We start from the raw sequence: 24173 nt of genomic DNA, 5'->3' as shown, positions 1-24173 counted from the left end.
GATGAGAGATAAGGAAAGGGGGCATATCATGAAGAGATAATGAAGACTAGGCCTCCTCTAATATATGTCATAGGGAACCAGGAGATTTACCCTGGTGTAGGCAGATGCAATCTTGTTTGAATGATAATTAGTGGATCCTATTTGGGGGGGGAGCTATTTCTGGAAGAAGAAAATTGGTTCTTTAAAAACAAAGCTTCTGGATTCAATTCTCCACTATTATCTTAAGGTCAAAACAAATCAGAGTAACCTCTAAATTCAGCTGTGGCTTTTTTTTCTACCAAGAAGTGAAACGAAGGTAGAAATGTCATCCAAATATGAGATCAGGACATTTCACATTTTAAACACTCCCATGAACTTTGGATTGGAAATTCTATATTGTCTTCCTGGAAACAAATTCAATATATCCTCAAATTGACATGGAAGCATGAGCTCATTTGGACTTCTATAAGAGAGGAGCAGTATAAAGAGCAGGGTTAGTCATTACTGTCAAAAACAAATGGATGATCATTCAGCAGTTGTCTATTAGAAATGAGCAGCAGAGTGCACTAAGCTTTGAAAATCTGGCATATTCAGAGGATGAATGGGTAGCTCAAATCCTCAGTTAAAACAACAGTTTTGTATGTGCCTTCTACACCCCAGAGTGTGCAGTTCCTTGCTGTATGTCGGGGATAGGGAAGCTTTGGCCCTCCAGATGTTTTATTCTTTTTATTCTTTAATTTTTATACCACTTAACACCAAAATAGTCGTTCGACTCCAACTCCCAACATCCCTGACCTTTTGCCATGCTGGCTGGGGCTGATGGAAGCTGAAGTGCAACCTAATTTGTAAGGCACTTCTTAAGGTATCCTGGACCCAAGTTCATAGCTGTCAACGTTTCCCTTTTTTAAAGGGAAATTCCCTTATTCCGAATAGGATTCCTTGCAAGAAAAAGGAAAAGTTGACAGCTATGCCCAAGTTATTAAGGGCTTGTAAATCTACCAGCTTGCCTTTCCATCCTGTGTGCTATAATTTTAAACTGAAAACAGAGCTGATGAAACAGAGAAGTTATAGGCTGGTGATTAAGGAACAGAACACTCAGCATTCCTGGCTTCCACAGCAGAATTCCAAGGATCTCTTTGGGGGGAGGTCTCCCCACCCCCACCCCGAAGATGACAAGAATATACCACATATTATGTGAGCCTGAATTGTAGCTGAAGGCAATCTTGACAAAAGGTTCTCTCTATGGAAAGGCTTGCAGTTTTTTGTTTTTTGTTTTTGCTCCAGCTACAGGACTTCACTGGGATTGGGGGATAGCTGCAGAATAATTTAACACAAGGTTTTTAAGTGCTTTTTTAAAGGAATCCACAAGAAAAGAGCCTTTGAATAGGGATGCTGGCATAAGCATAATAATGGAAGTGACATAGAAACATAGAATTGTAGAGTTGGAAGAGACCCTGAGGGTCACCTAGTCCAACCCCCTGCAATGCAAGAATCTTCTGCCCAACGTGGGGCTCGAATGCATAACTTGAGATAAAGAGTCTCATGCTCTTCGTACTGAGCTCTATCCCATTACATGTGCAGAAGAAGAGCACTTCAATATTTGCAGCTATGTTTACTTGAACTTCATCATCTAGGGAACGGTTCAGACATGCTAAATCACATTTTTCAGGCATCTGCTTTGCCTCTGTATTTAAGGAAGCAATACAGGAAGTAGTCACATGGTGGCAATTTCAAAAATGGCTCATGTTTCTTCTCATGCTGACCTGCCACATGAAGGCTAAAAAGCAACATGCAGCCCTAAGATGATCCACATACGTTACATCCTTCTGACACTGAGTGAAGGATGATACTCCAAAATATGAGTTTTATGGGGCCTAAGTGCAATGGAGGCGGCAGGGAGGGAGGGGCATAACAACCCTTCACTCCCAGTTCATGTTTATCTGTCGATACCTGTTTCTATATTTTTTTAATAGAGCAGTTTTCTACAAGAGCCGACTTGTGCAAAGCCTCCCTATTAAAAATAATTTTAAAAAGTTGGTTTATCTTCTAAATAAATGAACCTGCCCTCAGTGTGCAGCAATTTGAAATAGGCACACTTAATGACTCACATTACAGTGGTACCTCGGGTTAAGTACTTAATTCGTTCCAGAGGTCCGTTCTTAACCTGAAACTGTTCTTAACCTGAAGCACCACTTTAGCTAATGGGGCCTCCTGCTGCTGCTGTGCTGCCGGAGCACGATTTCTGTTCTCATCCTGAAGTAAAGTTCTTAACCCGAGGTATTATTTCTGGGTTAGCGGAGTCTGTAACCTGAAGTGTATGTAACCTGAAGCATATGTAACCCGAGGTACCACTGTAATGTAGTCAGCCCCAAATTTTTTGTGTGTGTTCACACACACAAACACACACACACACTTTCACCCTGTATGTCATGGTGGGCAACCCTCAACCCTCTCTAACATTGCCAGGGTTGAGTGGGGTGGCCTTCAACAGTAAGGGCAAGATGAATTGGAATAGCAATCAATGCAATAGATTCCTCACACTTGGCAAAATTTGAATTCTCATCAAAGCAGGAACTTTGATGCTACGTTGATAGTCAATTTTATTATTGTTGTTGTTATTCATCATTTACAACTAGCTTAGTAAATTGTTGGCAATTTTGAATTGAATTAGCCCAGTGTTTCCCAAACGTTTTTGGGCAACGGCACACCTGTTTACTGAAAAAAAATCTCGCGGCACACCACCATTAAAGCCCTGCCCCGTGACGTCAGCGCGCAGCGTCACGCCGGGAGGGACGCACAAAAGTGAAAGTTTTTTCCCTCCCCCTTGCCGGGGAACCTCCAAGCTTTGGGCAGGCAGGCAGGCAGAGCTGGGAAGGGGGTTTCCAGGGGACACGGCAGCTCCTCGAAAGGCTTCTCTCAGCTGCGCTCAATCCTCCTCGGAGAGGATTTCCCCTCCGGTCCCATGCCTTCGTTTGGGGCATCGCTCCGGCTGCTCCCTCTCCCGCCGCGCAGGAGCGATGCCTCTCTCTGGCTCTCCCTCCGCGCAGGCTGAGGGAGGGAGGGAGGGGCGCGTGTGACCCGTCTCTGCTGGGAGACCAAACCCAGCGAGGCAGAGTCGCGCGGAGGCGCCCAGGCAGCGCTGCCGGCTGCGAGGAGGAGCGCCAGGCAGCAGCAGGAGGCGCGGCCTCTCCTCGCCGCCGCCGTCCCGCCTCTCGCCGCCCGACTCGCCCGCCTCCCTCCAGGCATCTCGCGGCACACGAGGCAACGTCTCACGGCACACTCGTGTGCCGCGGAACACCGGTTGGGAAACACTGAATTAGCCGACAAACAACAAACAGTATATATATATATATTCTAAATTATTCCAAAATCCAAGAGCCAGGCACTTAGAATTTTGAGACATTTCAAACTAAGCAATTTCCGCCATCAAAGCTAGTCAAGGTTCACTGGGGCAGGATTTGAAGAGGGCTGTTTTAAATTGGAAAAGTCAAAGGAATTGAAAGGGCTATTCTGTTCTTGACTGTGGGCCTCTGAAAGACCCACTTGTTCCAATCGGTCTCTCCCAATTTGCAGACCTGAAAGAAACAAGTTGAGCTTTGCTGGGACAGTTTTTCAGGAGGCACTGAAGCATTCAGCACATGTTGGGATTTGAGCTCATGTAAGCAGGTTCTATTTGAATGTAGTCAGCCAGAACAGGAAGCTTTGACAACCTTATCAAGCCAAGCTGGACTTTGGGCTGAAGCCACCACAGTATTAACACTGGGAACACTGGACCAGCCTGGCCAATCCCATTCATTGATGGCTCCAAAACTTTGCGCTGTGTTTATTACGAGTTCCAGGGAGAAGCTGATTTAAACCAAAGCTCGCTGCTCACTCTGTGGGAGGCAGGGTTGTGATTGCTGGCGTCTGAGGCTATCAAGCCGAGCAAGCGAGAGAGACAGAGAAGGGGAGCCCAGAGCCACTAGCCTGGTTCTTGTGGGGAGTCCAGGCAGGAAGGAAAAGCTGCTGTGTTTATTTATATGGTTTTCACCATGAAGGATAACAAATTTACACAAAACCTCAGTGCATAAGACAGCTGCCAATGCTTAAAACAGAATTATTGTTTCATTAAACAGTGAAAACAAGCAGAGCGCCAAAGACAGCAGTGGGTTTTCGTAGTAGAGGAGCCAGCGTGATCAGGGCTGCCCGGTGAAACTATTTCGCAGGGTGCAGCCATTTATTTGTGTGCTTGTTTCCTTCTGGCTAAATTCTCCTTTCTCACATCAGAACTTGCAGGTTTCATAGGCTTCTTCTTACTAATTCTTTTAAAAATGGAACCCTCTTTATTAAAAAGACAGAGAGGCCCACACTTCTGGTTTGGAATGGAGTCAATGTGAATCTGGAAGAGCACCTTGGTATGAAAAGCAGCTGTGTGTGTTTGTTTGTGTGTGTGTGTGCGTGCATATTGTAGTTTGAAGGGAGAGTTTTCAGTGGAAACACCAATGAAGGAAGGGTTAAGCACACCCTCCCCCTGCCACTTTTCTGCTTCAAATTGCCCTCTCATGAACCTGCGTTTCCCGTCCTGGAGTGGCCATTGGGGGTTTGGTGCACAGTCCTGCTTTTATACTGTAACTGAGCCAGAGAGTGACCTCTTGGTGATGCATAGCATGAGCCCAATCACGGATGGCATCATGTCCTGCTGTAAAGCTCAGTTATTTTAAGATGATGGCAGATATGAAATAAGCCTGAGGCTTCTTTGGAGAGGAAGTGATGCCTGGCTTTTGTTTTTGTTTTTCTAGAGACCAGGGAAATATGCTTTCAGTTTATTCAAGGACTTAATGCATGGATACTGAGTTGGGGGTGCAGGAATGCATGGTCCATTGAGAGCTCAGTTGGAAAATACAGCCATATTATCAATCCATTGTAGCAAAAAATAAAAAATACAAGGATCCCAGTGACTCCTTATATACCTTATTGTGTGCACACCTCTTTAGTCGTTTAGTCATGTCCGACTCTTCGTGACCCCATGGACCAGAGCACGCCAGGCACTCCTGTCTTCCACTGTCTCCTGCAGTTTGGTCAAACTTATGCTGGTAGCTTCGAGAACACTGTCCAACCATCTCGTCCTCTGTCATTCCCTTCTCCTCCATCTTTCCCAACATCAGGGTCTTTTCCAGGGAGTCTTCTCTTCTCATGAGGTGGCCAAAGTATTGGAGCCTCAGCTTCAGGATCTGTCCTTCCAGTGAGCACTCAGGGCTGATTTCCTTCAGAGTGGAGAGGTTTGATCTTCTTGCAGTCCATGGGACTCCCAAGAGTCTCCTCCAGGACCATAATTCAAAAGGACTAATTCTTCGGCGATCAGCCTTCTTTATGGTCTAGCTCTTATTTCCATACATCACTACAGGGGAAACCATAGCTTTAACTATACGAAGGTTAGCTAGGAAGCAGCAAAAAATACTGTGCAGGCGACAGGTCCCAAGTTCAATCTGTGAGATCTCATATAGAATCGTAGCATTGTAGAGTTTGAAGGGACCTCATGGGTCATCTAGTCCAACCCCCTGCAATGCAGGAATCTCAGCATATAATAAAAAAATTTAATCAGGTATCAAGTGGGGCTGGAGAACCAATGCTGGAAATCTGTCAGCAGGCAAGAGTAGAAAATGAGAAAGTTTTGAAAAATAAGAACTATGATGTAATCTGCTTTCAGGAAACTCACATTGCTAAGAAACATAAACATATCCTGGTGAATAAAAAACTGGGAGTAGAGTTTATCAATTCGGAGGTAAATAAAAAAAAAGGAGTAGTGATATATGTTAAAGAGAAGTGGGAGCCTGTACAGATCTGTAAAGATGAGGAAGGAAGAATCCTAGGGGTTCAATTAAATTTCCGGGGGGAAAAAATTAACGTTGTGACCGTTTATGCCCCGAATACAAACAGAGCAGAATTTTTTGAGAAACTTGAACGCATTTTAGTAGAGTTAGATGCCCAGAAATTGATCCTGCTCGGGGATATGAATGGAGTTCCAGTACCGGATCTGGACAGGAGTGAAAAGAAGGGGAAACTGAATAGGGGAAAATTGCCGAAATCGTTTAATGATATGGAGGAAAATTTAGATTTAATCGACATTTGGAGGCACAAAAACCCCACTGTTAAACAGTTTACTCATTATTCTGAACCCCACCAGAGTTGGGGCAGAATCGACCAGATCTGGATGACAAGAGCACTTTCGTTGAGAGTGAAGAGATGTGAAATTCAACCTAGGACACTTTCCGACCACTGTGCTTTGGTTATGGAAATAAAAAATGAAGTAAGGGGGCAGTACAGGTGGAGGATGAAAGAGAGTTTATTTGAAAGTGAAGAGGTGAAAGAAAAAGCAAAAAATACCCTGAAAGAATATTTGGATTTAAATTTGAATAAGGAAGCCACCATTGATATTGTATGGGACGCCAGCAAGGCGGTTTTAAGGGGACTCCTAATACAACAAAATAACTATAGGAGGAAGTTAAGGGAGCAAAAGAAAGAGGACATTCTCACTAAGCTGAGAATTTGTGAGAGAAAACTGACTATAAACCCGACAGATGATGAGACCAACCGAGCCTCTAAAGTGCTGCAGTCTCAATACTCAGCGATATTAAATCAGGATATAGAATGGACAATTAAATTTATGAAGCAGAGGTACTTTGAATCCGCGAATAAAATGGGGAAGCTACTCGCGTGGCAGTTAAGAAAAAGAAAGAAACAAAATGTGATAAATAAAATAATAGTGGAGGATAACATCATAGAAGACCCTGATGAAATAGAAAAAAAGTTTATTCAATTCTTCGAAAAACTGTATAAAAGAGGGGAGGAAGATAGCGCAGAAATTAAAAATTATTTGGATCAAAACGGAAGGAAATATATAACAGAAGAGGATAGAGTACAATTGAATAAGGAGGTTACAGTAAATGAGGTTAAGGAGGCTATTAGCAGGATGAAGAATGGAAAGGCTCCTGGGCCGGATGGTCTGTCCTCAAAATATTACAAAACGCTAGGGGAATATTTAGTGCCGGTCCTCAGAGATGTCATAAATAACATCTTCCAGGGAGGGAAGATTCCCTGCTCCTGGAAAGAGGCATATATAACCTTGATTCCAAAAACAGAAACTGAAAAAACAGACTTAAAAAATTATAGGCCAATCTCATTACTTAATAGTGACTATAAGATCTTTGCTGATATCATGGCCAGTAGACTTAAGAAACTTTTAATGAAATACATACATAAAGATCAAGCGGGATTCCTTCCTAACAGACATCAGAAAGATAACGTTCGCCATATATTAAACATCATTGAGTATCTAGATATGAAAATAGATATACCAGCTGCATTAATCTTCATAGACGCTGAAAAAGCCTTCGATAACGTCTCTTGGGAATTTTTATCACAATGTATGGATAAGGCAGGCATAGAAGGCCCCTACATGAAAGGTATTAAGGCAATATATTCAGAACAACAGGCCAGGATGATTATAAATAACAATCTGACCAAATCCTTTAAGATTATGAAAGGTACGAGGCAAGGCTGCCCATTGTCCCCCTTGTTGTTTATAGTTGTGTTGGAGGTGATTGCAAACAAAATAAGAGAGGCAACAGACGTGAGGGGAATAAGAATTGGGAAGAAAGATTTTAAGCTGAAGGCGTATGCCGATGACCTGGTTCTGTCCTTGGAGAATCCAGTGGACAGTGCTGGTAGGGCGGTAGAATTATTGGAGGAATTTGGTAGATTGTCAGGATTTAGATTAAATAGGAAGAAAACAAAAATCTTAATAAAGAATTTGGATGATCAGGATAAAAACCTATTGGAAAGAAAGATCGGTATTAAAATTGTGAATAAAGTAAAATATATGGGAATTTGGCTATCACCGAAAAATATAAATTTGGTTGAAGATAATTATAATAAGGTATGGCATGAAATAAAAAAAGATTTGGATATCTGGCATAGGCTGAAACTTTCATGGACAGGAAGGATGGCAGCAATTAAGATGTGCATTCTTCCAAGATTATTGTTCCTGTTCCAAAATATCCCGATAATAAAAGGCACCTCCTGCTTTAGGAACTGGCAAAAAACCCTGACCAAGTTTATTTGGCAGGGGAAGAGACCCAGAATAAAACTTAAATACCTAACAGACTCAAGAGAGAGGGGCGGCTTTGCAGTCCCAAATATAAGGCTTTACTATGAGGCAGCTTGTATATGCTGGATAAAGGACTGGGCCACCCTTAGGAATACAGACCTATTAGATTTGGAGGGTTTTGATATCAGGTTTGGGTGGCATGCCTACCTATGGCAGGAGAAAAGTGGGGTCCATAGAGGTTTTACAAACCATATAGTCAGAGGTTCATTATTGGAAGTGTGGAATAGGTATAAAATGATTGAAAAGGGCATCCCTTGGTGGCTCTCCCCAGTTGATATCATTAAAAAAAAAATGACAGGTGAAAGATGGACGTATGAGGATCTCTTAGTAAAGACAGAAGAAGGGTGGAAAGTGAAGCCTTACGAAGAGTTGAAAGAAAAGGTAAAAGAATGGTTACATTTTCACCAGATTAATGCATTGTGGGGTGAACACAAGAAACAGGGGATGAATGAAAAAAAATCGAGATTTCAGCTGGAAATTTTAGAAAGTAATGACAAACTCCTCTCCAAAATGTATAAACTATTACTAGAATGGGATACTAAAGAGGACTTGGTGAAGGGAGTAATGGTAAAATGGGACAGAGACCTTGGACATAATATTGAATATAATAAATGGCAGACACTTTGGAGGAAAGGAATGAAATTTACAGCGTGTGCAACCCTTCGTGAGAACCTAGAGAAAATGATGTACCGTTGGTACCTGACCCCAGCAAAGTTAGGAAAAATGTATAAATCTGTAGACAACAACTGCTGGAGATGTAAAAACAAGGTTGGGACCTTTATCCATATCTGGTGGACCTGTGATGTAGTGAAGGAATTCTGGGGACAAATTTATGAGGAATTGAAGAAAATTTTGAAATATAATTTCACCAAAACACCTGAGCTGTTTCTTTTAGGGATGATTAGTGAGGAAATTAAAAAACCAGACCAAACCTTTGTGCAATATGCTATGGCCGCGGCGAGGATTTTAATAGCGCAAAAATGGAAATCCCTTGATGTACCCACGATTGGTGAGTGGCAACTAAGGCTATATCAATATATTGACATAGCTAGACTAACACAAAAAATAAGGCAAAATAACATAGTTAAACATAAAGATGAATGGATTAAATTTCTAAAGTACCTTGAGATAAACATGGGAATCAACAATTTAGCAGTAGACGATAACTAAAGCCCTCGATGTATTATGTTAATGATAGTATTACTGCAGAAATAATGTAAGGATGTGTATTCCAAGACCGAGATGAATGGAAGTTAATTATTGGTTTGTGTTTATGATTCGTGTGTTCTTCTTTTTTCTTCTTTTTTTTTGGGTTTTTCTTTCTTGTTTTTCTTTTTTTCTTTTCTCTTGCGGGATCTTACCTTGTAATGTAAGTATATGTATATGTATTTTAGAATGTATTGTGCGCTGATTTCTAATAAAATTTAATAAAAAGAAAAAAGAAAATGCCATCCTAGGAGGACAAATAGTCTGGCCTCCTGATACCAGGCACCTGGTATCCCATTCCTTTCCTAATAATTTCAGGAAAAATAGGATCTGGGGTGTATTAAGCCTTCTTCTTTAGAACTTCAGTCCTTTGGTAGCATTTTTGCATAGTCTGCAATGGTCCTGAATTGATCAGCTTAGAGAGCTCCAAGGATAGTCCCCTGGAGGTGTGAAATTTTAACAACTGAGTGCTGTGCAAGTGGCTGAGTAGCTTAGGAAAAGTCAACACCCACTTCCTTCTTTACAAGCATGTCTTATATTTCATGGTTTCATATGTGATGTGCAGCACACCTCTAAGCACATTTGCTCAGAAGCACATTCCTTGAGAATTAGGCCCAAGTAAATGGTATTGCAGCGCCGATCATACCTTCAGGGATTTTTTTACAGCTCAAGGGTACTTCTTCACATAGCAAAATTGTACTCTCAGGCACTGCTACATCCTCAGGGGGCTTCATAAGGATTTGATTCCTATTATTATTAGCACCTGGGTGACCGTTGCTTTTGTTAGGAAGATTGCTGGCTGTAATAGTGAGCTCCCGTTGATAAGATATCAGCTAACTGAGGTTAGGAGATGGTCTCCTGGTACGTGGAGGCATCTCTTGAGCGTTCAGAAGCACCCAGCCATCATTACAGCTTGGAGAAGGACACATTCAGATAAGTTTGTGGGCGGGTGTGGTGGATGTGTTTGCATAGAAACATCAGGTGATGCATTTTGGAAGAAATGGGCAGAAGTAGGCAAGAGAGAGAGAAGGGACATGGGTGGTGCTGTGGTCTAAACCACAGAGCCTAGGGATTGCCAATCAGAAGGTTGGCGGTTCGAATCACTACGACGGAGTGAGCTCCTGTTTTTCGGTCCCTGCTCCTGCCCACCTAGCAGTTTGAAAGCACGTCAAAGTGCAAGTAGATAAATAGGTACCACTCTGGCGGGAAGGTAAACGGTGTTTCCGTGCGCTGCTCTGGTTCGCTAGAAGTGGCTTAGTCATGCTGGCCACATGACCCGGAAGCTGTCTGCGGACAAACACTGGCTCCCTTGGCCTATAGAGCGAGATGAGCGCGCAACCCCAGAGTTGTCCACAACTGGATCTAACGGTCAGGGGTAACTTTACCTTTAGGCAAGAGAGAGGGAGAAAAAATGAGCCGTGAGTTAGCTCAAATCACCTGAGGACTGTCAGGCCTTTTTTTTGGAGATATGGAGTAGCAGATCCACCTGAATAAATGCCTGTTCTTTCCCCCTCAACTTGTACTCAACAGTCGTACCTTGGAAGTCTAACAGAATCCGTTCAGGAAGTCTGTTTGACTTCCAAAATGTTCGGAAACCAAAGTGTGTCTTCTGATTGGGTGCAGGAAGCCACAGAAGCCCTGTCGGACATTCAGCTTCCAAAAATAGCTTGAAAACCAGAAGACTCACTTCTAGATTTTGATCGTTTGGGAGCCGATTTGTTTGGGAGCTTAAGGCATTTGAGTTCCAGGGTATGACTGGCAAAGGCCCATGGGAGTAAGCAGCTGGGAGGGGCAGTTTGGAGGTTTAAAATCAGTAGTGTGGAAAGGGCCAAGTCTGCAGCATGCATCAATCTCTCAGTGGGCTTTGCAGCCCGGATACCCGATTTAGTTTTTTAAAAAGAAAAGGTGTCTGAGGGGGTTGGTGGTTATTACCTACCTTGAATGAAGGTGGAATCTAAACTGCAATAATGAAGAAAGGCTTTAACCTATGTTGTGGGCATTCATCCTGATTTTCTTGCACAAAGATCACACAGTTTGATTATACTGAATCTTTACAGTGGTACCTTGGGTTAAGAACTTAATTTGTTCTGGAGGTCAGTTCTTAACCCGAAACTGTTCTTAACCTGAGGTACCACTTTAGCTAATGGGGCCTCCCGCTGCCACTGCGCCGCCACACGATTTCTGTTCTCATCTTGAAGCAAAGTTCTTAACCCGAGGTACTATTTATGGGTTAGCGGAGTTTGCAACCTGAAGGGTCTGTAACCCGAGGTACCACTGTACTGAGCATTCATTCTGATTTGCTTGCAAGGAGGTTATACGATGATGAACATTCCTTTTGCATTCCTCCTAATTTGCTTGCGGGTTGTTGGCATGTATCCCCATGAATGATTCACTCATTCATTCCACGTTTTCTGTTCATTTCCCCATCACTTTCTGAACTGCAAAGAAATCTGTTTCTTTTGTAAAAGTGGATTTGTTGCACTAGGTGACATAGCGCTTTAATCCACTTTAATTGCGGAAACCTCAATTTTCTGCCATGCTCTTGAATCCCAATACTCTGTCCAGCAGCGCCCTAAATCAATGCACATGGTCAACTTCCTGGGTCAAATAAGCCTTAAAAGGCAAGTTTCACAACAGTGCCACCTAGTGATATCTGCCGTCACATGGAATTGGCATTTGCTCACGGGTAATTTCAGGGCAAATAAAATTAGCAGCCGCCTAATTTTTGTAGCAGGAGGACCGTTGGGTCTTTCAATCCTGTGCCCTTTGCAGGCTCACCATTCACTCCTCCTCAATAACATCAGCAGAGAGTTAATGACAACCAGATTCCATGGACTTTTCAAACCTGGCATGTATTATTAGGACACGCAAGCTGGGAATGACAGCCGTGTGTCCGCTCCAGAATTTGCGGCGCTTTTCTTAGAACAGTTTGAGAAGAACTCAAATGTCTTCAGACTTAGCTCTGCTCTGAAACGGCGGTGCCGGAATTTCTCACTGGAGTCCTGGGGAAACGCCGTCTGAATTGGTTGATCCCCTTCTGAATGATTCTGCCAGCCTAGCATGTAATTTTTAATGCCGTGTTGTGTTTTCCTGGCTTGTTCTCCAAGCTCACAAAGGCGGCCTTTGTTCGGGCTGCTACAGCACTTCCTCTCCCTCTCCCTCTCTCTCTTTCTCTGACTGTTTGGAAATTGGGCAGTCACTTATATCCAAGGTTTACTGTCTGATGGGCATGGAGGAGTGTCTGTGCAGCAACAGCAACAGAATACCACTTCAGGGGGAAACGAGCAAAACAGCTGTTGAATGATGCTTTAGGGGCAGATCACTTCTGAAAGTGGTGAGGATTTGCTCTGTGAAAGGCAGGGCTCTTTGGCAGGGCTAGTTTGAGCATCAAAGCACAGAGCAGCTCAGCCTTTGTGTCCAACACTGTTGTCTGTGCTGTCTGCTCTGACTAGGAGCTGTAGTAATCAAAGGTTTCAAGTGGAAATGACATTTACTTTTAAAATGTCTGCATCATGCAGGTGTTAAAGGTGAAAAAGCACAGGGTGTTAGTGGTGGTCAAGTGGCTACGTTACCACCCTCTGGAATACGTTCGTGCTATTATGTGCCTCCTTCATCTCTATCCACAATGCCTAGGATTGTTTGCACTATCTACAATCCCACTGTGCGTCATGCTCAAGCTGCATTGCTAACTCCCTTGGCGCCAGAGTGATGTGCCATGCATCCCATTCAATTGCACAGCCTTGTCTTAAACGACCCTGATATTATCTCCCAGTATGTATGTATTTGCAATGGAAATGGTGGCAATGTTCAAAGGAGCTTTAAAAGCGATGTCTTCAATTCCTCCTACACAAGGTGGGAGGGGGCAGAACTCCTAGTTGGTGGTCTAAACCCAGCTGCCCATATTGTGTAATTCCAGATTGTGAAGTTGTGCATGGTACAGGGTTCACAAGTTGCATCTAATGAATCAGAACAGTGTGCCCCCCCCCACCGAATGCAATGTACCCCAGTTCAAGTAATTGGCTATTGACTAACCTTAGGACTCAGCTGTACAGCTGCAAATATAATGTTTTAAGTGCATTATACAAATGTGACACTAGATGGCTATGGTGAGCTTATGGCAAATTTAATATATTTTTCAAAACGCTTTTTTAAAAACTCCACTTTCACAGCATTTTTTATATGTTTCTAGATTCCAGTTTAGATTTCATTCTGGGAATTAGGACGCTTTAGGATCCTAGTAGCTAGGGAAACAATGAAGTTGTAAGGTCTAGCTTGATGAATCTTAGGTGTTAGGATTGTTCCTTTGGCTGGCAGTGCCACAAACAGCCAACGTTTAACATGGTTCATTCGCTGTGCAGCAATGCTTCCTCTTCCCCCATTAGCTATAGATTAAATGCTAAGCTGCTGAGGCATTTTGCATGGTGTCGGTCTGAGGCCTTTCTAGCTGCCTTTTTGAAAAGAAAAGAAAAAAATGCTTCTTCCTGCCTTGTGCTGCTTTCGTGCTCATCTGTACCCAGCACAGGCATTGAGCTATATTTCCTCCCAAGTCCTTGGAAAATGCTCTATCCCTGCCACAGAAGGAAACCATCTGGATCCCCCCAAAATGAGCAACAACTGTGGGTCTATTATCATCCAAGAGAAGGCCCTTAGAATAGAACCACACTTTATTTATCCAAGTTATATTTCCAAACTTTGGGCAGCGCTTCTTCACTGTAACAGAACTATGGGTCCGGAACTGTAGGTTGGGGCAAAATGGAAGGAGGAGGCAGGCACAGACAATGCTACAACTATGTGACCTCCTCCAACTGCTCCTTTTATAAATATCGCTCACTGGATTCTGCTTTGCAGCAAAGAAACAACACCTGAAGTCTGCAAACCTGACTTGGACACCCCATGTGTAGCTCCAGACCTAAGCTTCTCTGGCCTGGCACCTGTCAACAGTGCTGAACAAGTCCTTCCTTGGAGGTTTTTAAGTAGAGGTTGGATGGCCAGGGCCGTCTTTACCTGGGGGTGCAAGGGGTTCAGGGCACCGAATTCTGGAGGGCACCAGGCGCCCACCACTGAAGCTGCCTAAGCTCTTAACTATCTACCTGTTATGAAATAATAAATAATTTTGATCAAGTAAAAAAGACCAAAATACATATATACCTAGGTATTAGCGAAATGTATACCTATTAAAAAAAATTCATTCCAGTAGCACCTTAGAGACCAACTAAGTTTGTTATTGGTATGAGCTTTGGTGTGAATGCACACTTCTTCAGATGCATGCACACGAAAGCTCATACCAATAACAAATTGTTTCAACTACGGCAGACCAACACGGCTACCTACCTGTAACTAGATGTATACCTACTGTTTCACTACGGTTTCACTTACAGTTTGCACACTCATTTACCCAAAACACACCGCGCCAGCGGTGGTGCTTGTCATTCACAATGGTGCCGCTTGTCAGACTCAACAACAGCGCTCACAACGGTGATGCAAAAGTTAATTGGGGGGCTAAACTAAATTTGGGGGCGCTGGGCGGATCTTTGCACCCCGGCAGCGCATATGCTAAAGACTTGCCTATGGATGGCCATCTGCCATGGATGCTTTAGCTCAAATTCCTGCATTGCAGGGGGTTGGGACTGAATGACCCTTTGCGGTCCCTTCCAACTCTACAATTCTATGATTCTTTGGTTCTATGAATCAGTGGAAGGCAATCTAGGCCGCCATGATGTGCACAGTCACAGACCCTGCAAATGTCCCTATTTTCCAAGGACAGTCCCGGATTTACAGAAGCCATCTTGGTTTCTGATTTGATCCCAAAATGTCCCGCTTTTCCTTAAGACATCAGAAAAATGTATGGAAAGTATGGAGTTATGTAACCTCCAAGCCAAGGAGCTAAGTACTATACAACCTTTCGAAAACATCTGAAGACAGCCCTGTATGGGGAAGCGGGGTTTTTGTATTTAATGTTTTATTATGTTTTTATATATGTTGGAAGCCGCCCAGAGTGGCTGGGGCAACCCAGTCAGATGGGTGGGGTATCAATAATAAAATGATGATGATGATGATGATGGAATAGGGCATCCCTACTTTCACTGGAGAAATGCTGGAGGGTATGCGGCCAGGCTGGCTAAATGTGTGGCAGGATTGTTACTGTAGACGTTGGAGACCAGCAAGAACTCTCACCAAGTTCTGAGTGAGGGGGAATCGGCCGGGGTAGGCGGGGAAGGCAAATCCATGGTCACGTGAGACCCTGGTGGCCTTTTGCTTCCTACGTGGTCTGTGCATTTCAAAGCACAGGCCATTGTGCTTTTGGGATAGCAAACCCTCCCCAGAAATTCCACAAGCCTTTCCCCTAGCTATCAATATCGTTTCTGTATTTCTCGTTCTGTTGCTTGTCTTTAGCAGCGAGACAAAAAAGGGGCCCTTTGTGTGAGTGCCTGAAAGGAATAGCCTAGTCCCACAGCCTGCATGCAATTCTAATGTCAACTATTTGTTGCCTTGGCATTTCACATTAGCAAGCTCTCTCCTCCACCCCCAAATATCTGTGAGCTGTGCCTTCCTGCCAAGGGGCCATATTTAACTTTGCTCCTCCATAGTGCGGTGCAGTCGGCACCAGGCGGAAGGGTCCATTCATATGGAGAAGCTTTCTCACCCGCACAGGGGGAAAGGCATATGTGAAAACACTGGAATTGAGGACAGGGTCACTGACCTGGATAGGCCTTCCCAGTAAAAAACAAAACAAAAACTGGTCCAGGAAAAGTTTCCCAGCTCTCTTACTCGATGCATTCCTGGGCTTGCCTTAAGAGTTTGCAGAATCACTCCCCACCCACCCTGCTCCACCCCAGCCATTTTACTGTTAGTGCAACAGCGACAGCAGAGTCATTCCTGCAATATGAGCACAATCATTGTACAAACACAATGGAAAATATAGCCTCATTGCAGGAGGCGCAGGGGGCTGTTTCTGTGTACAACAGCGGCAGCCACAACTCAGTGTTTTCCTCTGCAGGGGGAAAAATTGGGAGGGGGGGAGTCTTCAAAGAAAAAAAGATTGAAAATTGTGATGGAGATGGCATCTTCTCCCAAGAAAATCCATCTCTAGGAACTGTTCTAGCTTTCTAGCTAGATTAAGTTAAGGACTAGTTCTTCGGAATTAGACTTCAGATAGATAGATAGATAGATAGATAGATAGATAGATAGATAGATGATAGATAGATAGATAGATGATAGATAGATAGATAGATAGATAGATAGATAGATAGATAGATAGATAGATGGGAGATCAAGTGTTAAAGTGTTATTTAGTGCAGCCAGTCATGTAGGCTACACCTGTTGAAACTGCCTCTTCTATACAGCTATTAAAGGTGTCAGATGTCTTGTCCTTTTTTACAAAAGGCAGACAAACCTGACCACCCTAAGATAGAGATACAGGATTCAGGCATGCGTAAATGGGAGGAAAGGATGAGAAACCAATCTATAAGACAATAACATCATAAGGGGGAAAAGGGGGAATTCTGTAAGTTAAATGTAATAGGAGGTCTATGGCTGGGTCTCTGTTACCTCCTGCTATCTATACAGTGGTACCTTGGGTTTTGAAATTAATCTGTTCCGGAAGACCATTCGACTTCTGAAACGTTCAAAAACCAAAGCTTTTACTTCCAGAAAACTCAAAACAGAAGCCGTGTGACACATTCGACTTCCGAAAAGTATTCGAAAACTGAAGCAGTTACTTCCAGGTTTTTGGTGTTCAGAAGCCGAAACATTTGACTTCCAAGACTCTCGAAAACTGAGGTAGCACTGTATATGGTTTTGTAGCAACTACACCTCCTGAACAGAGCAGCTGTATTTAGATGGCTCACTGGTTCCCTCCAGTTTCCTTCCTATTCCTCCCTCATTCTAGCCTGTCTTTCTTTCTTGGAGGGGGACTCTGCCTGGCTAAATCCCTTCCCATGAGTTGGATTCTAGGCTGCACTTAATGTGTGACTGCTGGTAATGTATGCTAGATTTTGTGGACCTGAATCTACAGTGACACCAAAGCTGAAATTCCAATGCAAATGCTCTTTAGGGATTCTTCTCAATGGCTCAGATTGCACGGGTTGTGTTTGTATGAGGGAGCACATGAATGAGAACTTCACCATACAAGTACTGAGTCTGGGCTGGCAAACAGAAGCAAGGGTTGAAAATTAATGGCCCCGAGGACTCCTGAGAAGGCAGGCTCCAAAGTAAGTAGCATCTAAAATTTTGAAATGAAAATGGAATATGAGGCACCTCTTGGGTTCTGTGTATTCTGATGTTCTGAAATTACAACAGAAAGTATTATAAAATTGAAACTACTTGGCAACTTTAATGCAACTCTTGTTTTCACATGTCTTTCAAAGTAATGTACTGGAAATCCTAATAATGAGGTTCCATCTCCCTTCAGGAAAAAAAAACTTCTTCAAAAAAAACCCTTTTTTATAGTAGCAAGGACTACTAAAAAATCCCTCTTTTCATCTTTTCCTGCCTATGTCCTCAACAGCATCCCCTGGAGATGAGTTTCAGTATGTATGTATTTATATTTGTATGTACGTATTTGCATTTTTAAAACTTATTATCCTCATTTCTAAAAACAAAAATACCTGCAAAAGTGGCTACTCCCACCCCAAAAACATCAAGCAGTATTTCAAAAAGCACATGACAGTCATAAAACTCCAATAATAACATCATAAACTGACAAAGATGACAATTTCTGGGCACAGCAAGCCATGAATACTGTGAGAATGAGCCTAGCATCCCTGAACTGCCTGACTTTGTGTATCTGAACCTCTGCTAATTCTAGTGAGAACATGAACTCCTACTTTTTGTTTTCTTACAGAGTCTTTATTATACTCCCCCACCCTTTGTGGACTGCTTTATCTCTCCCCCTCCCTCATTTAAGAGCACCATGATGATGACAACCAGTTGAGCTACAACATACTTACTTGCTTTAGAGTAGAACTGTAGAGACTGTACTTAGCCAAAGACTGAAATTCAAATACGTTTGTGTAGGGGGAGCTATTATGCCCACTTCAAGACAAGTGTTTTGCATTAGTCTGGCTCTCCATTACAAAGCGAACAAAAGCATTTGCCACACCTCTCCCTTCCCGTGCTAGTGTCTTGAGGTAGGAGCGCCTTCCGATTGGAGGCCCCAGAGTGAGCGTATATGGAAACCACATGGCAAAATAAATAGGAGACAAGCTCAGGGGCCCTACAACCTTTATGCGTGTGTGGCGAGGAAGGGCTAAAAACACACAGCTTTGAAACAAGAAAGAGCAAAAGACACTGTAACTCTGCAGCCCCCTTCTCAAATAAAAAGCCCACCCATTTGCGAAGTTCCTATCTTCAGTGTATAATTTCATTTCCCCTCGTTTGCTTTTGCTAATCATTCTATACACTGTCAGAACATGCTGAGTTACAGCCAACAGGGTTTAACTTTATTCCCCCTCTCTTTCTCCCTACCACAGGCAAATGGTCTTTAAATAGAAGAATGTGGAAATTGCCTCCATGCCAGTTTCTCGTCAGAACTAGAAGCGATTATCCATTTTAACATGTACTGTTGGATAGGTTGCCATGATAGTAATATGTCCCCTGCCCTCTTTCATAAAAAGAAACTTTCTTCAGTTGGGGGAATCTGGAAACACCCCCCCTCTCTCTTATGCAGTGTTGGGTCACAAAATCTCTTGGCATGTCATAGGAAAGCTACAAGTGGACTTGTCCATGCTGACTCCTCTGTGGCAAACTCCTTGACAAAGGCTGCCCAGTGCTAGGGAAAACTCTTCCAAGAGGAACATTTTTATCTGTTGAGTTTTGTGTCGTGGAATTTATATTCCCATCAAATGGTTTCCTGCCGTCCCCTGTAAACTCAATCAGCCTAATGGAAGTGACACAAAAACAAAGTGTTTCTCAGCTGGGGTAACCATGGAGAAGAGAAAAGGCATGCAGAGAGCTAGCCAAGTGTTAGGATTTTATAGGCACAGTGTTAAAGGTCTCAAGGCAGGATGGGACCTTGTTCAGTGAAATATCAGCAGGGGCAAAAAAAAAAAAAAAAAAAAGCAACCGGAAAGGGAAGGGGAAATATGGAAATGATAGAGCCACATGGGTGCGAAAGCTGACTGATGCTTTGCCATCAAAGATGCAGGTTATGGGGAAGAAAGGTGTTCTCTGCAGAAAGGCACTGGCAACTTCACTGGGTTTCCTTCTATGGTCATGTATTTCTTGCCTCGAGAGGAGGTGGGGAAGATCCTGTATTTTGAATGCTGTCATTCAGAAGGATTGAGTAGAACACAGAAATGTTTCTTCTACTTCAACATGCAGCCCTCCATCTTGAGATCAAGGGAAGGGTTGGCTATTACTTTCACTCAGCACAAGATTCCATGAGCTTCTGCGGATGTTGCAATACAGTGGTTGGGAACCTGTGGCCCTCCAGATGTTTCTGGACTCAAACTCCTATCACCCTTATCATTGACCATGTTGGCTGGGGGTGACAGGAGTCGGCTTCCAACAACATCCAGTGAGCCTTAGTTTCCCCAACCCTGATGTCATTTATGTCAAAACATGATTTTTAAACATCCATGAACTGCTCACTGAATATAGGATATTTTTGACCCATCCCTTCCCACTCAAATCTATGGGAAATTTTTCAGTCATGTAAAAATTACCCACTTTCACCCATTTGAAAGCTCATATTTTTATTTCTTAGATTTATCCTGAATTGAAATTCCCCAAATATTAGACCAAAGTAGAATATCCTAGATCAAATGGAACCAGGTTTGTGCTGGAATTCAAGTACTCATCTCCTGCTCAGACACCAATTTCCATCTCAGACACCAGTTTCCATCTTTCGATTCTCTCCATCCATTTGTTTTGTGCATTTACTATTCACCTACTGTAAGCCAATACCTTTTATTTTATTTCCCTCATTTGAATCTCTTGCACAGTCAGCTGTAGGAAATTGTTGTTCTCTTTCCACCAAGTGTAGTGTAGCTTGGGCAGCTTAATGTGTCAGGTGGTACAAGAAACAAAAACAAAAAACTGGGGCTGCACCTTTTTGCATTGTAACTAAAGCTCCTTCTATATTTTGATCCAATAACGTGAATGAGGGCCAATTTGGTTTCTTGCCAGAGTCAGAGTGGGACTGTCAGCCAGTTCTGAGAGGGCCAATGCAGGAGAAAGAAAGAGAAAAGAAATCACAAAAGGACTACAAAATAGCTCATCCAAGAACATTGGGGTGGGGGTTTTACTTCCATGTGTTCTTTCAGGGAAGGTGAATGTGCAACTTACAATGGAGAGAAATCCAAGAGGGTTTTGCACCCCATGTGAAGCAAGATGTCAGTGGTAGTTTCACAGCAGCTGAGTCAAGGAGTCCAAAGGCAGCAGGCATAATTGTTAGGCTGTTACATTGAGGTGTCATGCTCCCAACACAAAACCGTCTGGCCAGTTTTCTCCAATGTCTGCCAAAGTGGATTCAGGCACAGCTTGAGGTTGTGAAATACAGCTACTGGTGCATAAATTTTTCTTGGCCTTGCAGTGTGCCTTTTATGGACCACTGCACCCAATACGAATTGCTGGATCTTGAATTGAGAGCACTTTTGCCCTGTAGATACTTAACTGCCAGTGTGTGATGATAGCAGTTGTTTTATTTATTGAGGGCTTCATAACAAACAATGTCATGCAGGTTGGGAAAGATTCATCTGAAATAAATGTTTGTGTGCCGTGGTCAAGAAGCTATTGGTTTATGATTTACTTATTTTTTAGATCCAGCACTACAAAGGTGTTCCAGGATTTCCAAGGTCCTTCTTCATAGTTCTTTAACTTTGTGTCTTATTTCTGTGAACTTCTCTGTCCTCTTCCTGTTTGCAGGCTAGGCTAAAGGGAATTTCTATTTCCTTGGGATTTCCTTGGAGAAACCTATTCTGCACATGATGCTAAACCATGGCTTATTAAACAATATTTTGTTAAACCATGACATAGCGCTATATGTTAACCCTTTCCAGCAGCTTAACTATGGATTGCTTACTGTCAACAAACCAGTCAGAAGCCATAGTTTGTTATTGGTATACAAATCTTGGTTTGTTCCAGCTATGGCTTAGTTTTACATGCAAACCCAGCACTCATCTTTAATTATAGTTTGTTTGACCATCCCACTCCAGAAAGGCACTCATCAAACTACAAAGGCCACAGGGCAAGAACAGCTAGAAAACAAAGCAAGCTTTAGAGAAACAAGATGTGGTTTGGTCAATCATCTGTGAGACAACTTGTGCTTAAACAAACTATGGCTTAAACAAAACACAGCTTAGCATTATGCACAAACCGGTATAGATAGGCAAGGATTTGTTTTCTGGAATCAAAATCCTTGAAACCGAAAATCCGAAAACTAATATATATTCTCTATCTTTTGGGTTTTAGATCGGGCTTTGGTATCAAGCAATATTGGCATCCCACCGCATCTGATCCACCGCATCCAGTATCCAGCCTACACTAGTCACACATCTCCCGTGGTCAAGAAGCTTGCGGAACAAGACAAATTAAGAATTTCCAAGTTGCTGTCAGCACCTCGGATAAGCATTCAAGGACTGAGCAGCAGGGAGAACAGCCTTGCTCACATCCCCCAGCAGAAGCGCAGCCGCGGGTCTCAAGACGTAGGTGTGGCTGCTGAATCAAGTCCAGCAGTGTCACGATTCAGCATAGCAACTAGTCCCCTTTACGTTAGCAGGGAATTCTTTGATGGTGGCCTAGTCCCCGTAAGCAGCTTTTTCCCAGAGGGAGCCTCAGCTCCAGGTAACTTTGTCATTTTTGCCAAAAAAAGAGTCCCTTTCCGTGTGTTACCAATGAAGCCACTAGAGGCCTCCAGTATCAGAAAAGGCAAGAAGATGCAAAAAGCCTCCTCGGATTGGTCCACATTAAAATCCTTCGGCAACTAATATTTATATTTGGGTCGTTTTCTTTAGAAATCCAGACAGGAGGGTTCATTTATGTGGGATATATTGTGCAGAAGAAAAGACTGACCAGAATGAGAGCGTATGAAACCAGATGTCAAACATTAGAGGTCTTTTCACACTCTCACAGAAGTGGCTGAGCACAGTAGGTTATGGGGCCACAGGTCTGTGCCTGATCATGCCAGCTCCTGCCCACCCATTCTTGCCCCAGAAATGCTTTGCCTTCAAGTGCTGGACACAATTTCCAAGTGATGTATCTCACTGATATAAAAAATGGTTAAGGATATGGTCACACTGCAGTTTGCTTGGCTGCAGACAGGTGGTGCTGTAAACTACAGTGTGGCAAGCTGGTGGGCAGGTAGGCGGCCCAGGTGAGGAGAGGAGGAGTGATCCAGAGAGTAGAGATGCAAGCCTAGGTGAGGTGAGTAGGAGGGAACTGGAGAAGGGAGACATAAAAACGCTGGGATAGCTCAGTTGGTAGAACATGAGACTCTTAATACCAGGGCCATAGGTTCAAATCCTGTGTGGGGCAAAATATTCCTGCATTACAGGAGGTTGGACCACTAGATGAACCTCGGGGTCACTTTCAACTCTACATTCTATGATAAGCAGGAGGCCCAGGCAAGAGAACCAAGTGAGGTGAGGAGGTGGGAACCCAAGGACAGAGATGCAGGCAGGTGGATGGCCCAGGAGAGTGGTCCAGGAGACCCTCAGAGAGGTATGGTAAGATCTGAGACATTCTTTGGGTGAGCTGTAAAGGCAGAGGGAGAGGGTTGGTGAGGTTGGCAACTGAAGTGAGTAGGGATACAGCCCCTATTGTGTACATAGAATCCCACTGCCCATATTTAGTACATGCAATTGCCTGCACCCTTCCTTTTGAGAAGGTTCACGTGTTATTAAGCATATGAATGTAAGATGCTATAAGCAGAGTCTTGGCAGCTGCACATTTATTGTGAGGGCAAATAAGAATGCACAAACAACCCTGTAAGATCATTCAAGGCCCGTCTGGTCCAGCTTTCTGTTCATTTGGTGCCCACTTGCGATTCCCAGCATACTGCTTCTGACTGTGGAGGTGGAATATAGCCAAAGAGGCTCATAACGGTTGTTAGCCATTGTTACTTTACTGGGTGAAAAACAGGGTATAACTTGAGGAGAAATGAACACAGAGGTTCGTCTTCCTTAGGCCAGGTTGACACAGAGGAATAACTCCTCCCGAACCGCTTTTCCCTCCAGCTCCTCAAATGGTCAAATCTCAGCAGTCTTTCTCACTGCCAGCCAACTTTCAACTGACTCAGGTCTCCAACTCATCAGTCTGCTGTCACACTTGCCAATTACAAAAGTACCACCCCCCATACAAAGCTGCAAACTGAACATTTGCTGTGCTTCCAACAGTTCCCTCATGACCCAGTTTCCTGCTTCTCTTTTATGGACTCTCCTGAGGACAGCAGGGTTGGAGGGGTTGTGCCCAGATCAGTGACCACCCTTATCCTAACGATGTTTTCAGTCTTGTGTGCTGGTTACTTAATTCATTCTTTGTATTATGATAACAGCCCTTGAGCTGGCTATGTTTAATGCATGTTACCATTTCCCAAAACTGAATAAAGATAATGTTTCGAAACAAACAAACAAAGGACATACCTGATAAAGAAGGCAAGATTTCACAATAAGTCTCTTCCTGTTTTCTGCTATTTCTTATATTAGAAATATCTTCCTAACCTTCCTAAGTAATGTCTGAATACATTCACTTTAGTAATTATTATTTAAGAGAGATCTGAAGGCAGCCCTCTTTAGGGAAGTTTTTAATAGTTAATGCTGTGTTGTTTTTAATACTTGATTGGGAGCCGCCCAGAGTGGCTGGGGAAACTCAGCCAGATGGGTGGGGTATAAATAACACATTATTA

General features: G+C 43.2%; 1 protein-coding gene across 4 annotated transcripts in view; it reads left to right on the top strand.

The window, feature by feature from the left end:
- Window positions 1–23917, top strand: part of CDRT4 (CMT1A duplicated region transcript 4) — a 35143-nt gene extending 11226 nt beyond the window's left edge. For all 4 annotated transcript variants that reach the window (XM_082213901.1, XM_082213902.1, XM_082213900.1 and 1 more), the window contains one exon: window positions 21743–23917. In XM_082213901.1, coding sequence (XP_082070027.1) covers window positions 21743–22257 — 515 coding nt within the window. In that variant the 3' untranslated portion in view covers window positions 22258–23917. The remainder of the gene's footprint in view (window positions 1–21742) is intronic.
- Window positions 23918–24173: the final 256 nt, after the last annotated feature.

Source organism: Podarcis vaucheri (assembly GCF_965113315.1).
Source record: "Podarcis vaucheri genome assembly, chromosome: 2".
Classification (NCBI taxonomy): Eukaryota; Metazoa; Chordata; class Lepidosauria; order Squamata; family Lacertidae; genus Podarcis; species Podarcis vaucheri.
Note: the sequence above shows the minus strand (reverse complement) of the source record. Positions and strands in the feature narration are given on the sequence as shown.